At 40.4% G+C, this 27,260-nt stretch overlaps 1 protein-coding gene across 1 annotated transcript in view; it reads left to right on the plus strand.

The window, feature by feature from the left end:
- RPS6KA3 (ribosomal protein S6 kinase A3) overlaps window positions 1-27,260 on the plus strand; it is a 126,123-nt gene that overhangs the window by 91,456 nt on the left and 7,407 nt on the right. Inside the window, 11 exon segments of the mRNA XM_033201420.1 lie at window positions 292-380; window positions 869-933; window positions 1,011-1,113; window positions 2,077-2,201; window positions 4,435-4,560; window positions 7,951-8,040; window positions 10,260-10,418; window positions 12,911-13,013; window positions 13,016-13,071; window positions 15,215-15,291; window positions 16,398-16,515. Coding sequence (XP_033057311.1) covers window positions 292-380; window positions 869-933; window positions 1,011-1,113; window positions 2,077-2,201; window positions 4,435-4,560; window positions 7,951-8,040; window positions 10,260-10,418; window positions 12,911-13,013; window positions 13,016-13,071; window positions 15,215-15,291; window positions 16,398-16,515 — 1,111 coding nt within the window.

The following is a 27,260-nucleotide window of genomic DNA, read 5'->3' on the forward strand; positions in this document are numbered from 1 at the left end:
ATAAAATGGCATAGAACTAAACACACACACAAATAAGTGCAAATAAAACCAGTGCCATGTGAATGAGATCTTTGGATTGTCTCCATGTCAATATCCTGGATGTGATATTGTACTGTAGTTTTGTAAGATGTTACCATTGGGGAAACTGGGTAAAGGGCACAGGGCATCTCTCTGTATTATTTTTTACAACTGAGTGTGAATCTACAAGTATCTCAAAAAGTTTAAGAATTTTTAAAAATAAAAATACAGATGCCTCCAAAAAGTAAAATATTATGTGGATTTATTATTTAGAGCCAAACTTGGAATGCCACAGTTTTTGAGTCCTGAAGCCCAGAGTCTTTTACGAATGCTTTTCAAGCGAAATCCTGCAAACAGATTAGGTAAAAATTTGAACTAATTTGTTTATGTTGTGTGTTTGTTGGTGTTTGTTTTTGGGGGGGAGTAGATATTTGTTTTGTGGTGGAATTATTAACTATTTAGACAAGGCTGGGCATGGAGGCTCATGCCTGTAATCCCAGCACTTTAGGAGACCAAGGCAGGAGAATTACTTGAGTCCAGGAGTTCAAGACCAGCCTGGGCAAAATGGCAAAACCTCATCTTTACAAAAAATTCAAAAATTAGCCAGGCATGGTGGTATGCGCCTGTAGTCCGAGCTACTCAGGAAGTTGAGGTAGGAAGATCTCTTGAGCCTGAGAGTTGAGGCTGCAGTGAGCTGAGATCGCACCACTGCACTCCAGCCTGGGTGACAGAGCAAGCCCTTGTTGCAAAATTAATTAATTAATTAATTAGACAAGTATTGAAAACAAAGACTGAGCAATATGTATATTTCTCCTTGAAATAAAATTACCAATGAATCCATTTTTGATAGGTGCAGGACCAGATGGAGTTGAAGAAATTAAAAGACATTCATTTTTCTCAACAATAGACTGGAATGTGAGTATAGAATGAAACTACTTGAAATATTTCTTTATAATTAAAATATGTCTAAGTCTCTTTTTTTTTCCCTCTAGAAACTGTATAGAAGAGAAATTCATCCACCATTTAAACCTGCAACGGGCAGGCCTGAAGATACATTCTATTTTGATCCTGAGTTTACTGCAAAAACTCCCAAAGGTAAGGAGAAAATGTGAAAACCCAAATATAAGACAACAAATATATTTTTTTCTTGTTCAGTCAGAAAATCTTTTCCAGACTCTGGGCGTAGTTGCTCACACCTATAATCCCAGCACTTTGGGAGGCTGAGGCGAGCAGATCGCTTGAAGCCAGGAGTTCGAGACCAGTCTAGCCAACATAGTGAAACCCCGTCTCTACTAAAAGTACCAAAATTAACTGGGTTTGGTGGCATGTGCCTGTAATCCCGGCTACTTGGGTGGCTGAGGCACGAGAATCGCTTGAACCTGGGAGGTGGAGGTTGCAGTGCATCAAAATTGCGCCACTGCACTCCAGCGTGGTGTGACAGAGCAAGACTCTGTCTCAAAAGAAAAAAAGAAAATCTTTTCCTGGATAACTCTCTATGCTATCTTCAAATCTCCCAAATTTGCTGTAGATCAACCTTGTATCTCCCCCGTTGCCCCCCAAATAGGTTATTATTGAGGGCTGCAGTTTCTAATATGGTAGCCAGTAGCCACATGTGGCTAATTAAATTTAAATTAATTAAAATTTAAAATGTAGTTTCTCAGTCACACTAGGCACATTTCAAATGTTGAGAAGCTGCATGTAGCTAGTGGCTATCATTAGACTGTAAAGATAAGAAAATTTCTATCATTTCAGGAAATTCAATGGGACAGCATTAATTTTGAATACCATTAACCCTATAATTCATTGATTTATTATATTCTTCAAATGAACTAGCTATTTTCTAGGCTCCGAGGGACTAGGATGTTGGTGTTGTAATGGCAATACACAATCAGAACAGATCGGATACAGTGCCTCACAGGTACCCCGGAAAGCAAGAGGTATATACTGTATACCTGAGAAGTAGAATTCCAGAATAAGTGAAAAAGGTCATAGTGTCAACAGTTTTTCTCTTAATTTCCTTTCAAATGAATCTTCTTTGTCACTTCTTACTCTTTTCAGATTCACCTGGCATTCCACCTAGTGCTAATGCACATCAGCTTTTTCGGGGGTTTAGTTTTGTTGCTATTACCTCAGATGATGAAAGCCAGGCTATGCAGACAGTTGGTGTACATTCAATTGTTCAGGTGAGTGGATGTCTAAATAATTTTAGATTTGGAATGTTGTAAGATATAGTTCATTCTGTGAATAGATTTTATTCTACTGACTTCAAGTGAGCAATTTAAAATACATTTTAGACTGGGCACTGTGGCTCACACCCGTAATCCCAGCACTTTGGGAGGCCGAGGCAGGTGGATCACTTGAGGTCAGAAGTTCAAGACCAGCCTGGCCAACATGGTGAAACCCCTATCTCTACTAAAAATACAAAAATGAGTTGGGCATGGTGGCGCGTGCCTGTAATTCCAGGTACTCAGGAGGCTGAGGCACAAGAATCACTTGATTCGGAGGCAGAGGTTGCAGTAAGCGGAGATCGCACCACTGCACTGCAGCCTGGGTGACAGAGTTGAAACTCTGTCTCAAAAAATAAAATAAAATACATTTTATATCATTAACTTTACTCTTAGAAATTTTTTCATATGTCATTGAAAAGGTTGCAAGAACCCAAATCCTAGATACCTATGTGACTTAAAAGTAGAGTTTTAGGCCAGGCACGGTAGCTCACGCTTGTAATCCCAGCACTTTGGGAGGCCGAGGCAGGCAGATCACGAGGTTAGGAGTTCGAGACCAGCCTGTCCAACACAGTGAAACCCCGTCCCTACTAAAAATACAAAAATTAGCTGGACGTGGTGGCGCATGCCTGTAATCCCAGCTACTCTGGAGGCCAAGGCAGGAGAATCGCTTGAATCCAGGAGGCATAGGTTGCAGTGAGCCAAGATCCACCACTGTACTCCAGCCTGGGCGACAGAGCTAGACTGTGTCTCAGAAAAAAAAAAAGAAAGTAGAATTTTAAAAGAGTTGAGATAAACATGACGATGTTGTCTATGTCCTCTCCTGTGCCTCAAAATGTTTTTCATGCCGAGTTTGTTTCACCCTCTGCCTCCTTCAGGTCAGCTATGATGAATTGAGGTCTTCTGGTTCTTCGATGTCTTAGAACAGGAGTCGGCAGACTTTCTCTGAAGTGTTAGATAATACTTGAAGCTTTGTGGGCTATATGGGCTCTGTCACAACTACTCAGCTCTGCTCTGTATCTCAAAACAACCACAGACAATACATAAACAAGTGGGCATGGCTGTGTGCCAACAAAACTTTATTTACACACACGGGCAATGAATCAGATTTGGTTCACTGGCCATAGTTTGGCAACCTTTGCCTTAGAAAGATACAAGAAATAAAAATGAACTCAAATCTTAAGTCATCTTTCTAATCAAAGGGAACTAGATGTATCTTTTAAAGCACTGGATTGTTTTTAGGATATCATTTGTACTTGGATTTGCTTGATGATTAAGTTGCTTTTGCTCTAAAGTTTTTTCATGAGTTATCCTGTTTTCCATTTTGTAGAAAAACAATTAAAACACTGGTTTTTAAGCAGAGCTCATGTTGAAATAGTCTGTGCCATTTACTATGCAAGCACATGATATATGGCAAGTTTTTAAATTATAAATTCTGTACCTAACATAGAAACCACGAACATATATATTCTACAGAATTCAAATTTTAACATACACAAAGCTCATAGGCATGGATGTCTCATATCAGTATAGCCAAGGGCAACACAACTTTCCTCAGCCTGTTTATGGAATCAATAAGTTGCTGTTCATCATCTACTGTATGTTATTAGTCCCTAACCCATGACCAGCTTCTTTAGCAGAAGTTGTGTAAGGCTATGACTTCAGGATGAAGAAAGGAGGGTGTGGCTACTGAAAGTCCAAAATGTCGGTAACAGGTATTGCTTGCAAATACATTATTTTTATTTAATCTTCACCATTACCCTCTGAGAAAATACAGGCTGAAAGTTACACAGCCTGTAAGTGGTGCATCTGAGACAAGAATTCAGATATTCTAATTCTGAATCCTCCTAAATCCTTTCCTTCTATACCATAGGTTTCAAATTTCACATTTGCAAAGGTGCTTGAAAACCTATAGCCAATTGGGGAGTGGAATAAGGCCGAATCACAGACAAAGATATAGGCCCCATTTCAAGTAGCTCTGCTTTTAAAGTCATATTTCTTGCTGTACATTTCATTGTAAACACTTCCGAAATCACTTGTTTGTAGAAGAATAAGTACTATAAAGATGTATTTTTATTCTTACTCATTTATATGTAGAACATCAACAATGCATGCTGAGGAACATACTTCCCTATTATAAAATGCACTAAAGGCATTATGGGACTCTTCACCAATTTATAATTTTTTGTAGCAGTTACACAGGAACAGTATTCAGTTTACTGATGGATATGAAGTAAAAGAAGATATTGGAGTTGGCTCCTACTCTGTTTGCAAGAGATGTATACATAAAGCTACAAACATGGAGTTTGCAGTGAAGGTAAATATTTTTTTAGTTAAAATGCAATTTGTGTAGTTCTTGTTCATGCATATCAGTACCAGTTAAAAATTACACTCCTCTTGTTGTTAAAAGTGCCTTTTGTTATGAAAAAGTTAATATCTGGCTAGTGATCTTCAGAGATCTTAATCTAGAACCCTGTGAGCTAAAGGTAAGGTGATTATACATCTAGTTTGCCCAGAGCAGTACCAGTTTACACATCAAGTGATTTTTTTTTTTTTTTTTTTGCCTCAAATGATTTTTAAAGTATATTTTTACTCTAAGAAGTCCCCATTTTATGCTCAGGGTGTCAACAAATTCCTCAAAATTGTGTGCAAAATTTTGTATGTTTACATCTTCTCTGGCAAAATGTTCATACCTTTCTTTACATCTAAAAGGATCTGGGAACTAATAAATGAATTAAAACCACTATCATAAAATTCATTATCATTGGCTGTTTTAATTTCATCAAGTATCCTAAGACAGAATTTTCTAAGCCAAAAACCAAGGAACCTAGCTCTGTGATAAAGTTTGAATTTCAAACCTTTAGTCATAAGTGAACAAACACTATGTTCAAGTCTCTTTTCACTTCTTGGAATAGTAACCTTTGCTCTCCAATCTCAAGCAATTCAAACAATGTCTAAAGCTTTCAACTTATTTGAACCTTAGGACTGGTTTATAAATATGCATAGCTCATGTTTAGAGAGAGAGTGACATTAGTTGTTATCACTTTTCTAAACTTAGATGTAACTGCTTTAAAGTTGTCGGTGTCTATGGGACTTTCTGTCAGATAGAAGGATGAACCATAGAAATACATTGAATTTGCTTCATTGGAAGGACAGTAAAGCTAATTTTAAAGAAGGAAATGTTTAAAAGAAATACATTTAATTTTCTATTTTCCTATTCATTGCTCTTATTGAAATCTAAGATATATAGAAATTTTCAAATTGCTTACCTGAAAGGAGAAAAGACTAATAACATGTTTGGTAGGCAGTTTAAGGATGTGTCTTGCCTCCATAAATACATCATAAAAAGCAGAAATGTCCTGAGGCCCCTTTGAATTACAGAAACTTTGAGGACTATGCCTAAAACCTTGAAAACATCTCCAAGCTATTTGTGTATTTTTGTGACTTAAAGGACTCGTAAAACCAATCCCAATACAGCTGGATTGTTCTGAAATTACCACGTGTTTGAGGTCCACAAGCACAAGTATAGGTCTAATGCAAACTGGGCTCAGATTAGCAGATCTGTGCCAAAAACAACCCCTCCCAGTGTGTTCTGGTTTTCAAAAGACTAGTCCCAGATCGTCTCTTAAATTAGCATGTCTATTCCATGTATCTCTCCTCTTAATCACCCATTTGCCTAATTCCACACTATCATTTGCAGTTGATTACAGTGGGCACCTATATGTTTATCTTCCCTGTTCTCCAAATACAGAACTGTTTTACAAGTACAGTCCACCCTTGAATAACACAGGACTTAGGAGTGCTGATCTCCAAGCAGTTGAAAATCTGTATAACTTGACTCCCCAAAACCTAACTACTCAAAGCCTACTGTTGACCAGAAGCCTTACTGATAGCATATACAGTCGATTAACACGTATTTTGTATATGTATTATATACTATATTCTTACAATAAAGCAAGCTAGAGAAAAGAAAGTGTTATTAAGAAAATCATGCCAGACATAGTGTCTCACATTTGTAATCCTAGCACTTTGGGAGGCCGAGGTGGGAGGATTGCTTGAGGCCAGGAGTTTGAGACAAGCCTGGGCAACATAGCAAGACCCTATCTCTACAGAAAAATTGTTTAAAAATTAGCCAGGCGTGGCTACATGTGCCTTTAGTCCCAGCTACTCAGGAGGCTGAGACAGAAAGATTGCTTGAGCTCAGGAGATTCAGGCTACAGTGAACTATGTGCCACTGTATTCTAGCCTTGGCAACATAGCCAGACCTCATCTCTACAAATGATTTTTAAAATTAGCTGAGTGTAGTGGCATGTGCCAGTGGTCCCAGCTACTCAGGAGGTAGAGGTGGGAGGATCACTTGGGCCCAGGAGTTCAAGGTTGCAGTGAGCCATGATTGCACCACTACACTCCAGCCTGGGCAACAGAGCAAGACCCTGTCTCAAAAAAAGAAAAAAATATGGCCGGGCGCAGTGGCTCAAGCCTGTAATCCCAGCACTTTGGGAGGCCAACATGGGCGGATCACAAGGTCAGGAGATCGAGACCATCCTGGTTAACACGGTGAAACCCCGTCTCTACTAAAAAAAAAAGAAAAAATATATAAGGAAGAGAGAATATATTTACTGTTCATTAAATGGAAGTGGATCATAATAAGGTCTTTTTCCTCATCATTTTCACCTTAAGTAGGCTGAGGAGGGAGGAAGAAGAGAAGGAGTTAGTCCTGGTGTCTCAGGGGTGGCAAAAGCAGAAGAAAATCCACATGTAATTGGTCCCTCATAGTTCAAACCTGTGTTGTTCAAGGGTCAACTATAAATCCATTTCAGATAGAAGACTGGACTCATGCTGAGAGTTGTAACCTCTTTCCTAGGTTGCTGGAGTGTCTGGGTATTTAGTGTGTACTTAATTACTAAGCTGTTTAAAATCGAGCATACAAAGGCCACATAATTTGCTTCAGACTACCCTTTGAATGAATTGAAAGCAAAATTTGTCTTTTTTATATATTAATTTAGCAGATTAAAACATTAAGAGAAATATTTTTAAGGAGCAGCCAAAATAAAAGGGTTAGAAAGCTACATTACTATTTTAAAGGGCTTTATTATAATAATTAAACCAAATTCTAACCAAATAAAATTCTAGGTGTGATTTTCTATGTAGCTTTCTGCCTAACTTCAAAAACAAGATTATTCTACTTAACAGGTAATTAGCTTTTATAAGTAGCTTACAACTAACAGGATATTCAATTGAAGCATTTTATTCAAGGAAGTAAACTTAATTCAATAAGCAGATGCTAGTGGTGGTGTTATAGATGTATCTAGCTCTTAATTATCCGTATGGATGGGGGGTTAGAAGTTAACTGAGTTCCCAAATGTTTAAGACCTCAAAGATAGAAGAAAACAAATGTTAACTGTGTTCTTGGTACCTTTTCTCGAGGCTTTTTGAGTTTTTGGTAAGTCCTAAACTTACTACAAACTTACATTGGAGAGGCATGGTGGGAATGTGACTCATGAGTTGGAATTTATAGCCTTGCCATCTATATCAAGACTGGCTTTCTGATTAAAAAGTCTGGCCAGGTAGTTGAATAAAACTGATTGATAAATGGCTTATTTATATACTGTTTACATGAGGTAATACCCAAGGTCTGTAGCTGTAAATAATTAATGTTTATAACTGTATAGTTCATGAGGTTTTGTGATAAATATTTGCCTTTTAGATTATTGATAAAAGCAAGAGAGACCCTACAGAAGAAATTGAAATTCTTCTTCGTTATGGACAGCATCCAAACATTATTACTCTAAAGGATGTAAGTAGATTCTTTAACATGGATCATTTGAATGAGTTGTCTGACTCACAATGAAAGTAGTGTATTTTCGGCCGGGCGCGGTGGCTCAAGCCTGTAATCCCAGCACTTTGGGAGGCCAAGACGGGCAGATCACGAGGTCAGGAGATCGAGACCATCCTGGCTAACACGGTGAAACCCCGTCTCTACTAAAAATACAAAAAAAAAAACTAGCCGGGCGAGGTGGCGGGCGCCTGTAGTCCCAGCTACTCCGGAGGCTGAGGCAGGAGAAGGGCGTAAACCCGGGAGGCAGAGCTTGCAGTGAGCTGAGATCCGGCCACTGCACTCTAGCCCAGGCAACAGAGCAAGACTCCGTCTCAAAAAAAAAAAAAAAAAAAAAAAAAAAGAAAGTAGTGTATTTTCAAACATCATGTGGTAGACAGAGAACTCATCATAGGCTGGGCATAGTGGCCCACGCCTATAATCCCAGCAGTTTGGGAGGCCAAGGCAGGAGGATCACTTGAGGCCAGGAGTTCAAGACCAGCCAGGTCAACATAGTGAGACCTCCATCTCTACAAAATAAATTTTTTTAATTAACCAGGCTGGGCACAGTGGCTCACACCTGTAATCCCAGCACTTTGGGAGGCTGAGGCAGGAGGATCGCTTGAGCTCAGGAGTTCAAGACCAGTCTGGGCAACCTAGGGAGACCCTGTCTCTAAAAAATTTTTAAAAATTAGCCTGACATGGTGGCTCATGCCTATAGTCGCAGCTACTCTGGAGGCTGAGGTGGGAGGATTGCTTCGGCCTGGGAGGTCAAGACCGCAGTGAGCAGTTATCACACCACTGCACTCCTGCCTGCGCAGCTGAGCAAGACCCTGTCTCAAAAACAAAAACAAACAAAAAAATTCAGCATGGTAAGTTTTAAAAGTAGATTTGAAAACAATGTATATGTGTATATGACATAATTTCATTTATCAATAAAGATATGTTTGTACAGTTATTTTTTCTACTTTTGCTTTAAGAAGAAAAGCACTTATGATATTATTGCTTTTAATATCTGCACTTGAACACTTACCTAAATGTTCAGTGTTAATATTACTATTAGTTCATATTCAATATTGACTAGTCTCACTCTCCAAAGTATCTTCCACATTACTAGAAGAGAGATCTAACACTCATAACTACCCATTTAACTTCCCCGCCTACAGTCTAAAGTCCCTAGCCCCTTAAGATCCTGCCTTCCTCTGTAGTTTTCAGACTTCTCACACACACTTTCTCATACACCTTATGCTCTGTGTTCTAGTATGTAAATTTCTTGCACATGCCTCAATTTCCCATGCTGCTCTGTCTGAATTTATAGTTCCCTCAGTTGCTAATACCATCTATTTTTCTTTACCTGGCTAACTACCACACATAAAAGATTTTGCTAAGGCACTGCTTCTTCCAGGAAGCCTGCCCTGCCCATTGCCACCCCCAGGACAAGTAAAGTATCTTTCCCTGGACTGTCATGATACACTGTTGCCTATGTCTCTCTTGACTTTTATTATAACAAAGTGTTGGCAAAGAGTGTGAACTCCCAGCTGGGTGCGGTGGCTCAAGTCTGTAATCCCAGCACTTTGGGAGGCCGAGACGGGCGGATCACGAGGTCAGGAGATCGAGACCATCCTGGCTAACACGGTGAAACCCCGTCTCTACTAAAAAAAAAAAATACAAAAAACTAGCCGGGCGAGGTGGCAGCGCCTGTAATCCCAGCTACTCAGGAGGCTGAGGCAGGAGAATGGTGTAAACCCGGGAGGCGGAGCTTGCCGTGAGCTGAGATCCAGCCACTGCACTCCAGCCTGGGCGACAGAGCGAGACTCACATAGGCCTGAAGGCCTTCTCTGGGGGTTGTAAAAACTCAAATTTCCTCAGATTATCACTGCTCATGGAGACACAGCAAAACCTCGTCTCTACAAAAAAATGCAAAAATTAGCCAGGTGTGGTGGCATGTGCCTGTAGTCTCAGCTGCTTGGGAGGCTGAAGTGGGAGGATCGCTGGAGCCCAGGAGGTGTATATTGCAGTGAGCCAAGATTGTGCCAGTGCACTCCTGGGCGACAGAGCGCATGTCTGTCTCAAAATAAATAAATAAATAAAATTTTTCTTGAATATGAAGTGAGTTTAATTTTTCTTTTATATTTTAAACTTTGTTTTGAGCACATATAAAGTTTCAAATAGTATTTACATTTTGATGTTGAAATTTATAGGTATATGATGATGGAAAATATGTGTATGTAGTAACAGAACTTATGAAAGGAGGTGAATTGCTGGATAAAATTCTTAGACAAAAATTTTTCTCTGAACGAGAGGCCAGTGCTGTCCTGTTCACTATAACCAAAACCGTTGAATATCTTCACGCACAAGGGGTAAGTCTTTTTAACACTCTATATATACATGCACACACTTTTTTTCTTTATGTTTGAGCTAAAATTAGATAGAAGTTACTTTATGCATGAAATGGAAAATAGCTGCTGTTAGCTGAATTATCCTACTGATCTTCCTCTATATAAACTTTTATTATTGAGATTGAAGTGTGCCTTTGATATCCTAGCTTGTTTATGTTAAACTCTTGTGCTTCCAAGGAAAAGTAAGTGATCTCTTCCGACCTGGAAAACATAGCATTGTTTCTGCTAGGTCACTCTGTACTCATGAATACCAGACCCACTTCAGGTTGGAAGCAGAACCAAGGAATCCTGGTTTGTATTCATGTATAAAAGGAAATCCTTAAAACAGTGAGACAAAGGAGTCACATGCTTCTGGCTGGTGGATATGCTCTTCATTCTTCTTGTATGCAGATTTTTAGTAAACAGCAAAAGAAAATTGTACTTCTAGGCTGGGCACAGTGGCTCATGCCTGTAATCCCAGCACTTTGGGAGGCCGAGGCGGGCAGATCACTTGAGGTCAGGAGTTCGAGAAAATCGTATTTTTTAAAAAAGACAGCCGGACGCAGTGGCTCACACCTGTAATCCCAGTGCTTTGGAAGGCCAAGGTAGGTGGATTACCTGAAGTCAGGAGTTCAAGACCAGCCTGGCCAACATGGCAAAACCCCGTCTCTACTAAAATTACAAAAATTAGCCGGGTGTCATGGTGCATGCCTGTAATCCCAGCTACTCGGGAGGCTGAAGCAGGAGAATTGCTTGAACCCGGGAGGCGGAGGTTGCAGTGAGCTGAAATTGCGCCACTGCACTCCAGCCTGGGCAACAGAGTGAGACTCCATCTCAAAAAAAAAAAAAAAAAAAAGGGAAGTCTGGGAGGAAAGGAGAAAATGAGGGGAGGGAGGGAAGAAAGGAGAACAGCAGAGGAGTGAAGAATGGAAAGCAAGGGGAAAATAATTTTTAAAAAATTTTTTAGTTGACAAATTATATGTATTCATGGTATACAACGTGATGTTTTGATATATGCATATATAAAAGATTACCTCTTAAGGAGTTCAGTTTCAATACCTTCTTCTTGTTTTGTCTTTGCCCCTGAAAGCCAAGTAGAATGTGTTAATTCTAGAGCTTCCTGACTTCTAACTTATCAAGATTTGCCTAGTATTGTAACTTGAAATTAGTAGAACTCAGTAGTCACTGAGGAACTTGTGACCTTGCAGTCATCAAAGTCTTCTGTGTTCTTTTCCCAATGCCTCATCAGTAATTCGTTATTAAAATAGTCTGGAGAAGTGATGTCCTGGATGTGAGGAACTAAATCTAATTTGATTGATTGGAACATAGACTCAGAATTTGGTGACAGAAGGCACACTTAAGTCTAAAAAGGAATGTAAGAGAAGCTTATGATAAAAAAAAGTACAGTAGTCCCCCACTAATCTGCATGTTTGCTTTCTGTGGTTTCAGTTATCCACAGTCAACCATTGTCAAAAATATTACAGTATTTTGAGAGACTACATTCACATAACTTTTATTACAGTATATTGTTACAAGTGTTCTAATTTATTAGTCATTGTTAATCTCTTACTGTGCCTGATTTATCAATTAAACTATATCATAGGTATATATATCTAGGAAAAAATATAGAGACTTTGGTATTATCCTCAGTTTCAGGAATCCACTGGGGGTCTTGAAACATATACCCCACAGATAAGGGGGGACTACTGTACTCAGGTAGAGCATTAAAAGGAAAATAATACAAAACTCTAAAGAAGAAGTTTCTTCTTGCATGTGTAACACCTTGTATATCAAATAGGCAATACCAAAAATAAAGTCCAGATTTGTTTTGGTTTTTTCCTTTTTACTCCTGAATGCCCTGTCTATTCCATTTAGTCTATCAGAATATATTTGTTGTGTATGTACCTTGTACATGCTGTTCCTTCTAGTTAGAATGACTCTCCCTTACTGTTCTTATGGCTCATTCATTCTGTTCTTCAGATACTGGATCAGATGTTACCTCATCTAGAGACCCTCCCTGACTGCCCTATTTAAAGTTATGCCGCATGTCTCAACCTATTCTTTGCTTCCCCCAGAACTGTGTAAGCTCCTAGCATGGAAAGGCCAGGATCTTATGGGTCTTGTTCACCACAGTATCTACAGCAGCTTATATAATACCCTGGTACATGACAGACACTCAATATTAAATGAGTGATCAACCTGAAGGTAGATATATTATTGCTGTTTGCATTTCTCCTTAACCCAATTACTCAATTGGACAAAGAGGAGGGAGGTAAATACTATTCTTTCTTCCTCCTCCTCTTTGCCCAGGTCTATGTTAGAAAGTTATGCTTTACATTATCAGTATTTTATAATGTTGGGCTAATTTAAAGGTCAGCACTCATCATCTTGTTAAGTGCATTGCTTGACAGTTTGTGAATAAAGAACTTTCAGTAATGGAAATATATTAACATAACTCTTTGTTTTTCAATTAGGTGGTTCATAGAGACTTGAAACCTAGCAACATTCTTTATGTGGATGAATCTGGTAATCCAGAATCTATTCGAATTTGTGATTTTGGCTTTGCAAAACAGCTGAGAGCGGAAATGGTCTTCTCATGACTCCTTGTTATACTGCAAATTTTGTTGCACCAGAGGTAATTGTGAGAGAGTTTGCTTGCAGTATTAGTATGTTTTAAAACTCATTCACTATGTTTAATACAGAATTATTAATAATAATTCAATTGAAGACTTACTGAAGAAATAATTAGGATAAAATGCCAGCCTTTCATTTCCCTGTTTAATGTTTCAATGACATCTGATTGCCTACAGAAGAATCTAAATTTCTTAACAAAGTATTATAAAAGCCCTTGATGCAGGGCATGGTGGCTCATGCCTGTAATCCCAGCGCTTTGGGAGGCTAAGGCAGGAGGACTGTTTGAGGCCAGGAGTTTGAGACCAGCCTGGGCAACATAGTGAGACCCCATCTCTACAAGAAAATTTAAAATTAGCTGGGCATGGTGGCGTACCTGTAGTCTCAGCTACTCAGGAGGCTGAGGTAGGAGGATCACTTGACTCCAAGAGTTTGAGGTTGCAGTGACCCAAGATCACACCACTGCACTGCAGCCTGGGTCACAAAGCAAGAACCCCTCTATAAAAAAAAAAAAAGAAGAAAGGCCGGGCACGGTGGCTCAAGCCTGTAATCCCAGCACTTTGGGAGGCTGAGATGGGTGGATCACGAGGTCAGGAGATCCAGACCATCCTGGCTAACATGGTGAAACCCCGTCTCTACTAAAAATACAAAAAACTAGCCGGGCAAGGTGGCGGGCGCCTGTAGTCCCAGCTACTCGGAGGCTGAGGCAGGAGAATGGTGTGAACCCGGGAGGCGGAGCTTGCAGGGAGCTGAGATCCGGCCACTGCACTCCAACCTGGGCGACAGAGCGAGACTCCATCTCGAAAAAAAAAAAAAAAAAAAAAGCCCTTCAGTCTGTCTGGTATTCCCTACCTGAAGTTCTAGACACACTGAACTTCTGGCCTAGCACTAAGCCCGCTCTGCTCTCTTACTTATAGGTCCAATATAAGCAGGCCACCCTCTAGCCTTCCTTCTCTCCCCATGTCAAGAATAAATTGCTTCCTCATCTTCATACCTATAACATTTAAGACATAATTTGGGGTTTTTGTTTGTTTAGGGACAAGGTCTCCCTCTGTTGCCTAGGCCAGAATACAGTGGTGCAATCATAGCTCACTGCAGCCTTGAACTCCTCAGCTCAAGCAATCCTTCTGCCTCAGCCTCCCAGGTAGCTGGAACTACAGGAGAACGCCACCGTGCCTGGCTTATTTTTTATTTTTATTTTTTAAAGATGAGATCTTGGCCAGATGCCGTGGTTCATGCCTGTAATCCCAGCACTTTGGGAGGCCAAGGCGTGTGGACTGCTTGAACTCAGGGGTTTGCGAGTAGCCTGGGCAACATGGTGAAACCCCATCTCTACTAAAAATACAAAAGTAAGCTAAGCTTGGTGGCACACGCCTGTAATCCCAGCTGCTCGGGAGGCTGAGGCAGGAGAATTGCTTGAACCCGGGAGGCAGATGCTGCAGTGAGCCAAGATCGCACCCCTGCGTTACAGCCTGGGCGACAGAGTGAGACCCTGTCTCAATAATAATAATAATAAGGTCTTGCTGTGTTGCCCGGGTTCTCAAAACTCCTGGCTTCAAGTGATCCTCCCACCTTGGCCTCCCAAAGTGCTGGACTGCAGGCGTGAGCCACCATACCCTACCCATACTTGATTTTATTACAATATTTATCAGGTTGAGTTGTTAACTATTTATGTGTTTATTTCCCATCAGATTTTTTTTTTTTTTTTAGGAGATCAGGGGTTTTTTGTATTTGTCATAGTTCATGCCTGATAAAAGTTGGTGATTTTTGTGCTAGGTTATGTGTGTTCTTTGTGTGCTTGTGTGTGTATGTGTTCTTAAAAGCATTGTTTTTTGTAAATATTTCTGTAGCCCCAAACAAAATATAAATTCGTTAAAATAAGAAAGTTATCTTCAGTTTGTTTTATATTCCTGTGTACCTACAATACTCGATAAATATTAATTTGAATACCAAAATTAAATTTATATATGAATTAGTAGTAGTAGAATGTTCTAGAATAGGATTAATGTATTGCCTTATTTGGTAACCATGTTCTGTTGAAATTTTCCTTGTAGTTGTTGATTTGGGATATATAATTCAGTTCCTAGCCTATACAAATATATATACAAAATGGTGGTATAGTAATACTAATTTTGCACTTTTTCTAGGTTTTAAAACGACAAGGCTATGATGCTGCTTGTGATATATGGAGTCTTGGTGTCCTACTCTATACAATGCTTACCGGGTGAGTGTATACCATACGTTCTAAGCACCATTTTGCTTAAGTTATCTAGGTTTTTGTTTTGTGTAAGGTTTTTTTTGTTTGTTTGTTTGCTTGCTTTTTCTTTACAGACAGGGTCTCACTCTGTGGCCCAGGCTGGAGTACAGTGACACAGTCATAGTTCACTGTAGCCCCAAACTCCTGGGCTCAAGCAATCCTCTCACCTCAGCCTCCCGAATAGGAGTAGCTAGGACTACAGGGGTGCACCACCACACCTGCCTAATTTCTTTATTTTTTTGTAGAAACAGGGTCTTGCCGTGCTGCCCAGGCTGGTTTCAAACTCCTGGGCTCAAGTGATCCTCCTGCTCTGGCCTCCCAAAGTGCTGGGATTACAGGCATGAGCCACTGTACCTGGCCTATGTAGGTTTTTTTGTTTTTTTTTTAAATTCAGATGTTGTCATATCTTTCCATGTTTTCTCGTGTTATCTAATATATACAATTCTGTAACAATTCCACATTTATGGCTATATCATTACTGATTTTTTGTAATGTACTATTTATTAATGTCTCGAGGTCCTAAATTGATTTTTTCCATACTTTTTTGTACTCTTGTCATGTCAGAAACATAGAGGTTTTTTTTTTTTTTTTTTTTTTTTGAGACGGAGTCTTGCTCCCAGGTTCAAGCAATTCTCTTGCCTCAGCCTCCCGAGTAGCTGGGACTACAGGCACACACTACCACGCCCAGCTAATTTTTGTATTTTTAGTAGAGACAATGTTTCACCATGTTGGCCAGGCTGGTCTCGAACTCCTGACCTCGTGATCCGCCTACCTCGGCCTCCCAAAGTGCTGGGATTACAGGCATGAGCCACCTTGCCTGGCCTACACTATTTCTTAATATTTTATTCTATAATGTGTCATGTCTTGAAATATTTATATTATTGTATATTAAATATGATTAATATTTTATAACCCATGCTTTACCTGGTGCCTTATGGAGCTTCATTTTGTTGATTTTTTTCACTTTGGTAGATTTTAATAAAATATTACATTAACTGAATTAGAATACTTTTGAGATTACCAACCAAATAAGAAATTTTATTAATTAATATTTTAATTTTATTATAAATCAGTTACACTCCATTTGCAAATGGTCCTGATGATACACCAGAGGAAATATTGGCACGAATAGGTAGCGGAAAATTCTCACTCAGTGGTGGTTACTGGAATTCTGTTTCAGACACAGCAAAGGTAAGTATGGCTTCCTATTATAAGCTTTTGAGAAAATAATTTTTTATGATCCATAGTGAGAAGAAATACTACCAGTTAGAAACCTTTGTTTATAAATTAGTATGTTAAAGTGATGTTACCAAATAATTTGAACTCAAAAATGGACCCATTATTTTGTTTCTTTCCCAGCTGACATTGGTTTGGCCTTATTATTTATACTTTTAAAACTGTTTCTCACTGAAGAACATGATAATAATAACCATGGTAGTCTTCATGATTTGTCTGTCTATTGTGCGTCTCACACGCCACTTTACCTAAATTATGTCATGTAATCCTCATAACACCCTGTGAAATAGGTGGCAGTATTCCCATTTCGCAGAAGGAAACCGGAGCCCAGAATGTTAGTTTGAACTTGTCCATGTTACATACCAGGTAAATGTGGGTGCTTCAAACTAAATGTGATTCCACAGCCCTCATTCCCTAGAATAATTACACCATGTTCTATTTTAATTCAGATTATGAAGAAAGGGGTTTCAGTTTTTTTCACAATAAACAGAGGTATAGTTTTATAGCATCTGCATGAAATAATTTGAAGAGCCCTTCTCACTGGAAGATCTGCCATCCCCTGAATAGCACTGACTTGCTTTCCAACTCTGCTCTGTTTTCACTTTTTTCATAGAGAATTCTTTAAAAAGAAGTTTTTTCCTTCAAAATAAGAAAAACAGAGTAGATAAAGAGGATACATATTGGTAAAAGTGCATATTCTTTTTTCTTAGGGGTGAAAGCTTGAGTTGAGGTGATCGTATAAGTAAATAGAACACATCAAAAGTGTATGTAGATTCTATTGGCATAGGGCCTGAAGACTCAGTTGACCAATTTAATGTCTGTATAGATACTATTTGGTTTTATATCTGCATTTAAAATGAAATGTTAGCCAGGCACGGTGGCTCACGCCTGTAATCCTAATGCTTTGGGAGGCCGAGATGGGCAGATCACTTGAGGTCAGGAGTTCAAAACCAGCCTGGCCAACATGGTGAAACCCCATCTCTACTGAAAATACAAAAAAATTAGCCAGGTGTGGTAGCAGATGCCTATAATCCCAGCTACTCGGGAGGCTGAGGCAGGAAAATTGCTTGAACTGGGGAGGCAGAAGTTGCAGTGACCCAAGAGTGCACCACTGCACTCCAGCCTGGGCAACAGAGCAAGACTCTGTCTCAAAAAAATAAATAAAAAATGAATAAATAAAATGAAATGTTAGCCTTTATCTTTTTCTAACAATAAAATGTCTTAAACCAGATAATTCATTTCTCTGGGTACCTGTTTCCTTTGTGGTTCCCTTATTGAGTGCCTACAATGTGCTTAATAAATGAAGGCCTTAGAGATAAAAGATGTAACAAAGACAGAATTCCCAATCTCAGGTTGCTCACGGTCTGGTTGGGAGACAGCCAGAAATATACAGTACAGTGTCACATGTGCTGTAACTGTGGTACAGTTTCTGTGCTAAAGAAGTTCACAGATGATGCTTAGTCAGAAGGATTTTAAGGAAAGCTTTCCAAAAACAGTGAAGGAGTTTGCCAGGCAGATTTGGGGAGCAGAAAGTTGTAGTCCTAAGCTGAGGGATCAGCACACGCAGATAGGTGGTGATGATAGCATGAGAATAGCAGAATGCCTCCAGGCTGGTCATTCCATGTGACTAGTGCAGGGTTGCATGGGAAAAGATAGCTGATGAACCCAGATTGTGAAAGGCTTTGTGGCTCATGCTGAGGATTGTGGGCTTAACTCTGGGTATTGTGGAGCTGTTAAAACACATATTAAGCAGTGCAGTGATCAGATTTTCCTTTTTAAAGTGCATTCTGTGGAGCAGTAATTCTTAGCTATGGAGTCCACCACAAACTTTGTCATGATAGGTTGTGAGGTATATTAAGTAATATTACCAATAATAAAATATCAGAGCTTACACATTAATTGATTTTTTAGTAGTTAAAGCAAGTTGAGGTTATCACTGTGATTTTTTTTTATTCACTTACATCCTGGTATGCTTTTTGGTGAGAGAGGAAGGGCAGGTGAGAATGGAGACACAGAGCACAGAAAAGTGCATCCAACTCACAACCTGTCGTATAGATTACATGTTATTACTAGTAACTGTTGCTAATATGTACAGTTAAGACTTGTGATTACAAGCATGATATAATTCCATGATTAGCCACAAGATAGAAGGGAGGGCTCTATCAATCTGGGTGTATCCCCTCAAGAGCAAGTTGCATATGTGAATGTTGTCAGTCATGTGGGTCAAACGTGGCTTTGAGAACAAGAAGACCACAGCTGGCATTTACTGAGCATTTATGTGCCAAGGACTATGCTAACATTTTTACCTGTGTTGTTTCATTCAGTCCTCACTGACCTAATATTAGGGGCAGTACTTGTAAGGTTTTGCAATATTTCAGGTCATGAATGATGAGGACCCATACTAGAGCAGTTGTGATGGAATTTGAACCAAATGGAAGAGAAATTGAGGAGGCAAAATAGACTTGATGGTTTATTATACATAAGAAATGAGAGAGAAGCAATTATAATGTATGTAGTCCCCATTTCTACCTTGGGCAGATGGATGAGGGGTGGTATCCTTCACTGATTTGTAGAATACAAAAGAAGTATTTTTGAGAGGAGTGGTGGTTGCAAATTTGGACATTATAAATTAAGAGATGTATGTCCATCAGGCAACTGTCTATATGGTTATAGGTCTTAAAAGAGAAGTCTGGGGTGAAACTTAAAAGTTAAGAGTTGATTGGCCGGACGCGGTGGCTCAAGCCTGTAATCCCAGCACTTTGGGAGGCCGAGACGGGCGGATCACGAGGTCAGGAGATCGAGACCATCCTGGCTAACACGGTGAAACCCCGTCTCTACTAAAAATACAAAAAAAAAAACTAGCCGGGCGAGGTGGCGGGCGCCTGTAGTCCCAGCTACTCCGGAGGCTGAGGCAGGAGAAGGGCGTAAAACCCGGGAGGCGGAGCTTGCAGTGAGCTGAGATCCGGCCACTGCACTCCAGCCCGGGCGAAAGAGCAAGACTCCATCTCAAAAAAAAAAAAAAAAAAAAGAGTTGACATCATCCATAGTAGCTAAAGCCATGAATATGAATGAGATTATCTGAGCAGAGTGGTAAGAGAGCCAAGGAAGGAATTCTGGAGAGCATCGCTTAAAGAGAAAGCTTGAGGGCGGAGCAAGATGGCCGAATAGGAACAGCTCCAGTCTCCAACTCCCAGCGCGAGCGACACAGAAGACCGGTGATTTCTGCATTTTCAACTGAGGTACTGGGGTCATCTCTCTAGGGAGTGCCGGACAATCGGTGCGGGTCAGCTGCTGCAGCCTGACCAGCGTGAGCTGAAGCAGGGCGAGGCATCGCCTCACCTGGAAGCGCAAGGGGAAGGAAATCCCTTTTCCTAGCCAGGGTAACTGAGACACATAACACCTGGAAATCGGGTAACTCCCACCCCAATACTGCGCTTTAAGGAAACAGGCACACCAGGAGAATATATCCCACACCTGGCCGGGAGGGTCCCACGCCCACGGAGCCTCCCTCACTGCTAACACAGCCGTCTGCGGCGATCTATCCGCAAGGCAGCAGCGAGGCTGGGGGAGGGGCGCCCGCCATTGCTGAGGCTTAAGTAGGTAAACAAAGCCGCTGGGAAGCTCGAACTGGGTGGAGCTCACAGCAGCTCAAGGAAGCCTGCCTGTCTCCGTAGACTCTACCTCTGCGGACAGCGCACAGCTGCAGTCCATTAGGGGAAAGAGCAGGGCCGCTGCAGACCCGAACGACTCTGTCTGACAGCTTTGGGGAGAGCCGTGGATCTCCTAACGCGGAGGTTGAGATCTGAGAACGGACAGACTGCCTGCTCAGGTGGGTCCCTGACCCCTGAGTAGCCTAGCTGGGAGACATCCCCCACTAGGGGCAGTCTGATACCCCACACCTCACAGGGTGGCGTCACCCCTGAGAGGAACTTCCAAGAAAGAATCAGACAGGTACACTCGCTGTTCAGCAATATTCTATCTTCGGCAACCTCTGCTGCTGATACCCAGGCAAAACAGGGTCTGGAGTGGACCTCAAGCAATCTCTAACAGACCAACAGACAGTCCTTCTGACTGTCAGACGGAAAACTATCAAACAGGAAGGACACCTATACCAAAACCCCATCAGTACGTCACCATCATCAAAGTCCAGAGACAGATAAAACCACAAAGATGGGGAGAAGCAGGGCAGAAAAGCTGGAAATTCAAAAAATAAGAGCGCATCTCCCCCTGCAAAGGAGCGCAGCCCATCGCCAGCAACGGATCAAAGCTGGTCAGAGAATGACTTTGACGAGAGAGAGAAGAAGGCTTCAGTCCATCAAACCTCTCAGAGCTAAAGGAGGAATTACATACCCAGCGCAAAGAAACTAAAAATCTTGAAAAAAAAGTGGAAGAATTGACAGCTAGACTAATTAATGCAGAGAAGATCATAAACGAAATGACAGAGATGAAAACCATGACACGAGAAATACGTGACAAATGCACAAGCTTCGGTAACCGACTCGATCAACTGGAAGAAAGAGTATCAGCGATTGAGGATCAAATGAATGAAATGAAGCGAGAAGAGAAACCAAAAGAAAAAAGAAGAAAAAGAAATGAACAAAGCCTGCAAGAAGTATGGGATTATGTAAAAAGACCAAATCTACGTCTGATTGGGTGCCTGAAAGTGAGGGGGAAAATGGAACCAAGTTGGAAAACACTCTTCAGGATATCATCCAGGAGAACTTCCCCACCTAGTAGGGCAGGCCAACATTCAAATTCAGGAAATACAGAGAACGCCACAAAGATACTCCTCCAGAAGAGCAACTCCAAGACACATAATTGCCAGATTCACCAAAGTCGAAATGAAGGAAAAAATCTTAAGGGCAGCCAGAGAGAAAGGTCGGGTTACCCACAAAGGGAAGCCCATCAGAATAACAGCAGACCTCTCGGCAGAACTCTACAAGCCAGAAGAGAGTGGGGGCCAATATTCAACGTTCTTAAAGAAAAGAATTTTCAACCGAGAATTTCATATCCAGCCAAACTAAGCTTCATCAGTGAAGGAGAAATAAAATCCTTTACAGATAAGCAAATGCTTAGAGATTTTGTCACCACCAGGCCTGCCTTACAAGACACCCTGAAGGAAGCCCTAAACATGGAAAGGAACAACCGGTACCAGCCATTGCAAAAACATGCCAAAATGTAAAGACCATCGAGGCTAGGAAGAAACTGCATCAACTAACGAGCAAAATAACCAGTTAATATCATAATGACAGGATCAAGTTCACACATAACAATATTAACCTTAAATGTCAATGGACTAAATGCTCCAATTAAAAGACACAGACTGGCAAACTGGATCAAGAGTCAAGACCCATCAGTGTGCTGTATTCAGGAGACCCTCACATGCAGAGACATACATAGGCTCAAAAAAAAGGGATGGAGGAAGATCTACCAAGCAAATGGAGAACAAAAAAAACAGGGGTTGCAATCCTAGTCTTGATAAAACAGACTTTAACCATCAAAGATCAAAAGAGACAAAGAAGGCCATTACATAATGGTAAAGGGATCAATTCAACAGGAAGAGCTAACTCTCCTAAATATATATGCACCCAATACAGGAGCACCCAGATTCATAAAGCAAGTCCTTAGAGACCTACAAAGAGACTTAGACTCCCATACAATAATAATGGGAGACTTCAACACTCCACTGTCAACATTAGACAGATCAACGAGACAGAAAGTTAACAAGGATATCCAGGAATTGAACTCATCTCTGCACCGCGGACCTAATAGACATCTATAGAACTCTCCACCCCAAATCAACAGAATATACATTCTTCTCAGCACCACATCGCACTTATTCCAAAATTGACCACATAATTGGAAGTAAAGCACTCCTCAGCAAATGTACAAGAACAGAAATTATAACAAACTGTCTCTCAGACCACAGTGCAATCAAACTAGAACTCAGGACTAAGAAACTCAATCAAAACCGCTCAACTACATGGAAACTGAACAACCTGCTCCTGAATGGCTACTGGGTACATAACGAAATGAAAGCAGAAATAAAGATGTTCTTTGAAACCAATGAGAACAAAGATACAACATACCAGAATCTCTGGGACACATTTAAAGCAGTGTGTAGAGGGAAATTTATAGCACTAAATGCCCACAAGAGAAAGCAGGAGAGATCTAAAATTGACACTCTAACATCACAATTAAAAGAACTAGAGAGGCAAGAGCAAACACATTCAAAAGCTAGCAGAAGGCAAGAAATAACTAAGATCAGAGCAAACTGAAGGAGATAGAGACACAAAAAACCCTCCAAAAAATCAATGAATCCAGGTTGGTTTTTTGAAAAGATCAACAAATTGACAGACCGCTAGCTAGACTAATAAAGAAGAAAAGAGAGAAGAATCAAATAGACGCAATAAAAATGATAAAGGGGATATCACCACAGACCCCACAGAAATACAAACAACCATCAGAGAATACTATAAATGCCTCTACGCAAATCAACTAGAAAATCTAGAAGAAATGGATAATTTCCTGGACACTTACACTCTCCCAAGACTAAACCAGGAAGAAGTTGAATCCCTGAATAGACCAATAGCAGGCTCTGAAATTGAGGCAACAATTAATAGCCTACCCACCAAAAAAAGTCCAGGACCAGATGGATTCACAGCTGAATTCTACCAGAGGTACAAGGAGGAGCTGGTACCATTCCTTCTGAACTATTTCAATCAATAGAAAAAGAGGGAATCCTCCCTAACTCTTTTTATGAGGCCAACATCATCCTGATACCAAAGCCTGGCAGAGACACAACAAAAAAAGAGAATTTTAGACCAATATCCCTGATGAACATCGATGCAAAAATTCTCAATAAAATACTGGCAAACCGATTCAGCAGCACATCAAAAAGCTTATCCACCATGATCAAGTGGGCTTCATCCCTGGGATGCAAGGCTGGTTCAACATTCGCAAATCAATAAACGTAATCCAGCATATAAACAGAACCAAAGACAAGAACCACATGATTATCTCAATAGATGCAGAAAAGGCTTTTGACAAAATTCAACAGCCCTTTATGCTAAAAACGCTCAATAATTGGGTATTGATGGAACGTACCTCAAAATAATAAGAGCTATTTATGAACAACCCACAGCCAATATCATACTGAATGGGCAAAAAACTGGAAAAATTCCCTTTGAAAACTGGCACAAGACAGGGATGCCCTCTCTCTCACCACTCCTATTCAACATAGTGTTGGAAGTTCTGGCTAGGGCAATCAGCAAGAGAAAGAAATAAAGGGTATTCAGTTAGGAAAAGAAGAAGTCAAATTGTCCCTGTTTGCAGATGACATGATTGTATATTTAGAAAACCCCATCGTCTCAGCCCAAAATCTCCTTAAGCTGATAAGCAACTTCAGCAAAGTCTCAGGTTACAAAATTAATGTGCAAAAATCACAAGCATTCTTATACACAATAACAGACAAGCAGAGAGCCAAATCAGGAATCACTTCCATTCACAATTGCTTCAAAGAGAATCAAATACCTAGGAATCCAGCTTACAAGGGATGTAAAGGACCTCTTCAAGGAGAACTACAAACCACTGCTCAGTGAAATCAAAGAGGACACAACAAATGGAAGAACATACCATGCTCATGGATAGGAAGAATCAATATCGTGAAAATGGCCATACTGCCCAAGGTGATTTATAGATTCAATGCCATCCCCATCAAGCTACCAATGACTTTCTTCACAGAATTGGAAAAAACTGCTTTAAAGTTCATATGGAACCAAAAAAGAGCCCGCATTGCCAAGACAATCCTAAGTCAAAAGGACAAAGCTGGAGGCGTCACGCTACCTGACTTCAAACTATACTACAAGGCTACAGTAACCAAAACAGCATGGTACTGGTACCACAACAGAGATATAGACCAATGGATAGAACAGAGTCCTCAGAAATAATACCACACATCTACAGCCATCTGATCTTTGACAAACCTGAGAGAAACAAGAAATGGGGAAAGGATTCCTATTTAATAAATGGTGCTGGGAAAATTGGCTAGCCATAAGTAGAAAGCTGAAACTGGATCCTTTCCTTACCCCTTATACGAAAATTAATTCAAGATGGATTAGAGACTTAAATGTTAGACCTAATACCATAAAAACCCTAGAAGAAAATCTAGGTAGTACCATTCAGGACATAGGCATGGGCAAGGACTTCATGTCTAAAACACCAAAAGCAACGGCAGCAAAAGCCAAAATTGACACATGGTCTAATTAAACTAAGAGCTTTTGCACAGCTAAAGAAACTACCATCAGAGTGAACAGGCAACCTACAGAATGGGAAAAAATTTTTTGCAACCTACTCATCTGACAAAGGGCTAATATCCAGAATCTACAAAGAACTCAAACAAATATACAAGAAAAAAACAAACAACCCCATCAAAAAGTGGGGAAAGGATATGAACAGAAATTTTCAAAAGAAGACATCCATACAGCCAACAGACACATGAAAAAATGCTCATCATCACTCGCCATCAGAGAAATGCAAATCAAAACTACAATGAGATACCATCTCACACCAGTTAGAATGGCAATCATTAAGAAGTCAGGAAACAACAGGTGTTGGAGAGGATGTGGAGAAATAGGAACACTTTTACACTGTTGGTGGGATTGTAAACTAGTTCAACCATTATGGAAAAGAGTATGGCGATTCCTCAAGGATCTAGAACTAGATGTACCATATGACCCAGCCATCCCACTACTGGGTATATACCCAAAGGATTATAAATTACTCTACTACAAAGACACATGCACACGTATGTTTATTGCGGCACTATTCACAATAGCAAAGACTTGGAATCAACCAAATGTCCATCTGTGACAGACTGGATTAAGAAAATGTGGCACATATACACCATGGAATACTATGCAGCCATAAAAAAGGATGAATTTGCATCCTTTGTAGGGACATGGATGCAGCTGGAAACCATCATTCTTAGCAAACTATCACAAGAAGAGAAAAACCAAACACCGCATGTTCTCACTCATAGGTGGGAACTGAACAATGAGATCACTTGGACTCGGGAAGGGGAACATCACACACTGGGGCCTATCAGGGGGAGGAGGAGGAGGGAGGGATTGCATTGGGGAGTTATACATGATATAAACGTCATGCACATGTACCCTAGAACTTAAAGTATAATAAAAAAAAAAAAAAAAAAAAGAAGTGAAAAAAAAATAAATAAAAATAAAATGAATACCTAAAAAAAAAAAAAAAAGAGAAAGCTTAGGAGGAGTAGCCATTAAAGGGCTGTAGTAAGAGAGTAGTTTGAAGTGAGTTTGCCAAAGTTCATTAAGTTATAGATTTGACTAAAATTATAATTTGAGTTTTTTGGTACCCCTGGACAGTTTGCAACCTCCTTTATGCAATTTTAAGCACTTTTGCCTACTTTCAGAATTGCAAAGGGAGGTTCTAATTTTTTATTTCCAGTTCTATTCAATTGCGTATCCCTGTTCTTAGCTGTTAGTAACTAAAAGTAAGAAACATAAATGTCTCATAGCAGAGGAGTACCTGGGACAACATCACCCAATTCCCAAGATCTAGTTAACCACCAGACTCTGTCAGTTCTTTATCCTAAATACCTCAATTTTCTCTCCTTTTTAACTTTTTTTTTTTTTTTTTGAGACAGAGTCTCACTGTGTTGCCCAGGCTAGAGTTGCAGTGGTACAATCACAGCTCACTGCAACCTCAAACTTCTGGACTCTCACTATCCTCCCACCTCAGCCTCCTGAACAACTGGGACTACAGGCATGCGCCACCACTCCCAGCTAATTTTTAAATTTTTTGTAGGGATGGAATCCCACTACATTGCCCAGGCTAGTCTTGAACTCCTGGGCTCCAGTGATCCTCCCACTTTGGCCTCCCAAAGTGCTGGGATTACAGGCATGAGCCACCACACCCAGCCCAATTCTCTCTGTTTCATACACCTCCCTGAAGTTGTCATCTTTCACCAGTCCATTTTCCTCCATACTCAGTGAGTGTGATCTTTCTACTTAACCACATCAACCCTAACTTTAAACACTTTATTACCATCAAATAAGTTCACATTTGCAAATACGGTTTTCAGGGACTTTCCTGGTCTGGTCTCTTCTCACCTCTCCCACTTTATCCACTGCCACATTCTCCTTCACAGTAAATTTATGCTGTAGCCACATTGTACTGCTGCCAATTCCTTAACTGTGACATCTCTCTCACCTGAGGGTGTTCCTCCAAACTCACTCTCCATTCTTTACTCTACCTGAGGCAGTGTTTCCCCCTTTCTCTAATCTAGCTCCTGCTTGTCCTACAGGTCTTATCTTCCTCTTAAAAAGTCCCTTTTAAGCCACCTCGCACAGTACAGGTACCTCTAGCTACACCTGGTGTTTGTTCATCCTGTCAAATAACTTACTTGCTTTGTGGTTATTGATGCTTTATCTCTTCTTCACTGAACTGAAAACTTCATGAAGTCAGTTCATTTTGTCTTTTTTTTTTTTTTTTTTTGAGACAGGTCTCGCTTTGTTGCCCAGGCTAGAGTACAGTGGTTCAATCATGGCTCACTGCAGCCGTGACCTCCTGGGCTCAAATGATCCTCCCGCCTCAGCCTCCCAAATAGCTGGGACCTCAGGCATATTGCCACCACACTTAGCTTTAAAAAAAAAAAAATTGTAGAG

Source organism: Trachypithecus francoisi, unplaced genomic scaffold (assembly GCF_009764315.1).
Source record: "Trachypithecus francoisi isolate TF-2019V2 unplaced genomic scaffold, Tfra_2.0 Lachesis_group6, whole genome shotgun sequence".
NCBI classification, from domain to species: Eukaryota; Metazoa; Chordata; class Mammalia; order Primates; family Cercopithecidae; genus Trachypithecus; species Trachypithecus francoisi.